At 38.0% G+C, this 4,490-nt stretch overlaps 1 protein-coding gene across 1 annotated transcript; it reads right to left on the reverse strand.

Moving 5' to 3' along the window:
- Nucleotides 1-331: 331 nt before the first annotated feature.
- Nucleotides 332-2,895, reverse strand: LOC104961476 (aminopeptidase N-like; the record flags this gene model as incomplete). Its single annotated transcript, XM_010789770.1, has 5 exons — nt 332-397; nt 532-597; nt 1,221-1,364; nt 2,039-2,152; nt 2,741-2,895. Coding segments are annotated over 5 exons (545 nt in total), but the record flags the coding sequence as incomplete, so codon positions are not given.
- Nucleotides 2,896-4,490: the final 1,595 nt, after the last annotated feature.

Genomic DNA, 4,490 nt, shown 5'->3' on the forward strand with positions numbered 1-4,490 from the left:
AATACAGAATCTGAAGAGTATGGTGTGTAGCCTCTCCACAAAAAGTTTCTTGAGATAACTTCTGTTGTGATCCAGTGATTTATAAATAAACGTTAACTTGACATGAGAATGTGAAGGCAGGAATAAAGGATGTGTGTTCTTCTTTCTAAACTCCATTAACACCTGCGGTCAGACTCAAATATAAACAACCAAAGCTCAATGTCTTCCCTAAGCCAGTGCTCAGAAAGATTTAAATAAACCACCACAATTTGCAATTGCAGCTTGATTTAGTTAACAATATGTACACTTAGGAATATATTTTCAGGAAATAAAATAAAAACTGCAATCTTACCAATTGTAGGTGGTGCCACAGGTCACTCCCCACTGTGTTACTGTAGGAAAATTGTTTGAGGTATGTCTGAATATAAAATAAAAACAATCATCCTGTCAGTTAGTTGTTCCCTGTTAGTGAATACGTGCAAATACAGTTATTAATCATGACGTAAAATGTGTGTATGATGCTTTTAAGCAAACAGAAACAAAGGAGCATACACTGAGTCCCTGGACAAAGACCGGCTCTGAGAGGAAATCAGACAACATCCTCAACACTGCTGCACCCTGAGGACACACACATAGAACACACACACAGGACACACACACAGGACACACTGTCAGTCTCTCTGTGAGCTTACACCAGCTTACAATTTGACTGGGGGGGCCGTGCTGGGGCCGGTTATTCAGTGAGAGGCACATTTAATGCTGGAAAAAAGGAGACAAAGTCAGTGTTCAAGATTTAAACTTTTCAGTTCAGTATAAAGACATCAAATACCATTATTGGTTATTGTTTTAAAAACTGGATTTGTGTCAATTACTTAGTTACAATTTTAGTTTAGTTACTTAACCATTAACCTAAATGCAGTTTGGGCTAATAAATACATTATTCACGTAGCCAATCGTTGTTTTTATTTCTTAATATGTGTTGGTATTGGTTTTAGTAACATAATTTGTTTCAGTAACTTGTTTCAATTGATTTAATCACAATACTGAAAAAAATCATTCCTGTTATCTTAGGCCAGGGAAGTCCAACAAAATGTCACTGAGGTCCACATATAGAAAAACATACAAAGGGCCCCTCACTAGAGGTGAGGTATATTGCCTCATAAGTTATGAGGCAATATACCCTCATTAATGTCTTGTTTCTGATACGATCATGTAGAGATATGTTGCCTGTGTGTGTGTACCTTGCTGTATGAGATGGTATCAAACTGCTCAGAGATCTGGCCCGGCAGGATAACACTGTCTTCTTTAGAGGACAGAGGATGAGAGGAAGTCAGGGCGTCCACTGCAAACACCCTGTGGACGTCATCCAGGACGATCAAGTCTTTCTGGAGATCAGAGACAGACAGCAATGTGTAACATTTCATATCAGGTGCAAAGTTGACAGAAAGGCTGAGGTGGGAAAGTTTCCGGATCCAATACTTAAGTAAAAGTAATGATACTTCGCTGTAAAATTACGTTGAAGTACTATCAAAAAGGGACTTAAGTAAAAGTATTTAAGTATGACCATGAAAAATGTACCTCAAGTATAAGGAGTAAAAGTACACATCGCAAAAAAAAATAAAAATGAATGAAACAAATCAAAAGTAAAAACAGCAAATATATTTTGTTTCTACTTTTACTATGAAATGTTTTTTCCCCCAAAAGATTACTTTAACATCAGCCAATGAATTTTCCGTCTCTAGTTGTTTTAGCTCTACTTAATTATAATGTGGATAGTTTAATTTATATCCAAACAACGTATTTTAAAAGTTCTTCATAAGTTTGTGTTTACAAATCTGGATCTATAAAGTAAATGTAGTATGTACTGTATTTGAATTGTAGCAGAGTTGAAGTATGAAGTGGCACAGTAAGTAGTTACTCATGTAAAGTACAAGTATCTGAAATGTGTACTTAAGCACAGTACTTGAGTAAATGTACTTAGTTACCTTCCACCACAGCAGATAAGTATATATTTGTTGTTATTACGGCAGAAGGAGTCAGATAAGCTTTGTGTTCTCACCACGTTCCATGCCGGCTCAGCATGGTCCGCTCCCAGGTACGACACGTAGGAAGCAAAGCCCTCGTTCAGCCACACCTCGTTCCACCAGCGCAGAGTCACCAGGTTACCAAACCACTGCACACATATTACATTTATTTACATCAGGGGTGTCAAACATATGGCCCGCGGGACAAAACCGCACAACTTTTATGTATTTTGTATGTACAAATAGTTGTCATTTACAAGGCAGGGGGTTAAGTTAACGTTCCTCCTTAATAGTTCCCATATTAGTTTTTATGGTGCCGTGATGGTTCAGGTGTTCAGGATTACTACACAGTTGTGGAAATGGATGTAAAAAACCTGTTTTGATCATAAAGTCAAAAACTATATTGTTCAGTTCCATATACCGATGACTAAATGCAGAGGCATAATATTGTTGGAATTGCACTTATTTTTCTTAAGAAATGTTCGCTTGTTCGTAATGTTTTCTTATAAGGTAGTTTATTAAATATGAAATATTTCACAATGTACATTTTTGCACTCAACAAAGGGGATCATTTGGAGTTGTCGTTATTTATTATTCTAAGATATAACTGGTCCGGCCCACATGAGATCACATTTGGCTGTATGCGGCCCCTGAACTAAAATGAGTATCACACACCTGATATGGATCATCATCAATCTAAAGATACCATTTAAAATGACATTGTAAAACGTGTTCACCATGTGTGCTAGTTCATGAGCAATGATGGTGGCAGTTGTCTCTTTGTTTCTGTTGGAGGATGTCACAGGGTCATAGAGGAGGTTGCTTTCTCTGTACGTCACTAAACCCCAGTTCTCCATCGCACCAAAGAAGAAGTCTGGCAGGGCGATTTGATCTGCAGAGAGCAGGTTTACAGCAGGTTAAAGGGACTGATCACAAGTCGTTGCATCACAGCTATAATTTATTACAATAAAACAGAGAAACAACATGCAACAAATCTGTTGTACTGAGACAGCAGCTGAGGTCTCTGGAAAGAATTTCAAAATCAAGCTATGGTATGTTGGATTGACATTTCAACAACACTTAAATCCACAAAAAAACGGAAACATGTTGCTTGCTTAATGGGATTAACCTGTTCTGGATTGAAGAATTAACCTGCAGTTTATCCAGGGCTGATTCCTCTGTATACCACCAGACACTCCTCAACAATGGAACAATTTAACATAATACAATAGCAAAAGAAACTTCATTCTCCCCTCTTATTGTCTCTTTTCTTTTCCTTTATTTATTTGTCTTCTTCTTTTTCTTCTTTTCTTTCTTTTTTAATTTGTAAGTTTTACAAGTTTTTTGTAACTACTTTGAGCATCCACAGTAAAAAAAACAGATCAAGTTTCACTTTCATTACATTTGCGAGCTTTTGAAAAATAATTAGCCTACTCAGCAGATTGATCACACATTAGGTTCCCATCCAAATGAAGTGCATAATTAAACAACATTTAGAGAAAAACAGCAAAGCAAACAAAAACTAGAGAATGCAATTCCTGAAGAAATTGCTAGTGGGAATGCTTTATGCTGAAAAGCTGACGCTGAATTGCTATGCTGAAATATAATGTGTAAGAAGAAAGTGAAGAATTTAGATTGAAATGATACATGAACACTGGGGGCTTGAATGTGTGATGAGAAGAAAATAAATTAAAATGGCTTGGAAAAGCAGCAGAATATTTGAACTGCAAACTATTGAACTAACTTGATGGCGAATGATCTGTCGCCATGGCAACGGTATTTGATGACAACCCATAATACGCTTAGATATGTTGATGGCTGCATCGTTACCAAACCTGTGAAGTTTTGGGCTGTTTGGAGCATTTTCCCTGAGGTTATGAGAAAACCGTGGCGAGCATTGTATTGCCATGGCAACGGCATTTGAAGAAATCTCAAAACTGTCCCAGATGTCTTCACGGCTTGACTGTTAACACACATGTGAAGTTTTAGCACTTTTTGACAATTTTCATAGGAGTTATAGCAATATCGTGTTTTATGGCGAGGGATGCAGGCAACAGTTTTGAGGAAAACTCACTAATGGCACATAGACATGTTGAGGGCTTGACCATTAACCATCATCTGAAGTTTGGTGCTGTTTTGACCATTTTCATAGGAGTTACGACAACATCGTGTTTTATGGCGAGGGATGCGTTTCCATGGAAACGGCATATTATGAAACCCCATAATTGACGTAGAGCTGTTGAGGGCTGGATTATTAACCATTATCTGAAGTCTACTGCCGTTTTGACCATTTGCATAGCAGTTACGACAACATCGTGTTTTATGGCGAGGGATGCATTTCCATGGAAACGACATATGGTGGGATCCCAGATTGGCGTAGAACTGTTGAGGCATGGACCGGTGGTATACAAGCGAAGTTTGGGGGACGATCGGACGGTGTCCATTGGAGTTACAGCGACATCTTGTTTTATGGCGAGGGATGCATTG

This window comes from Notothenia coriiceps, unplaced genomic scaffold (assembly GCF_000735185.1).
Source record: "Notothenia coriiceps isolate Sejong01 unplaced genomic scaffold, NC01 NC01_scaffold00033376, whole genome shotgun sequence".
Taxonomy (NCBI): domain Eukaryota; kingdom Metazoa; phylum Chordata; class Actinopteri; order Perciformes; family Nototheniidae; genus Notothenia; species Notothenia coriiceps.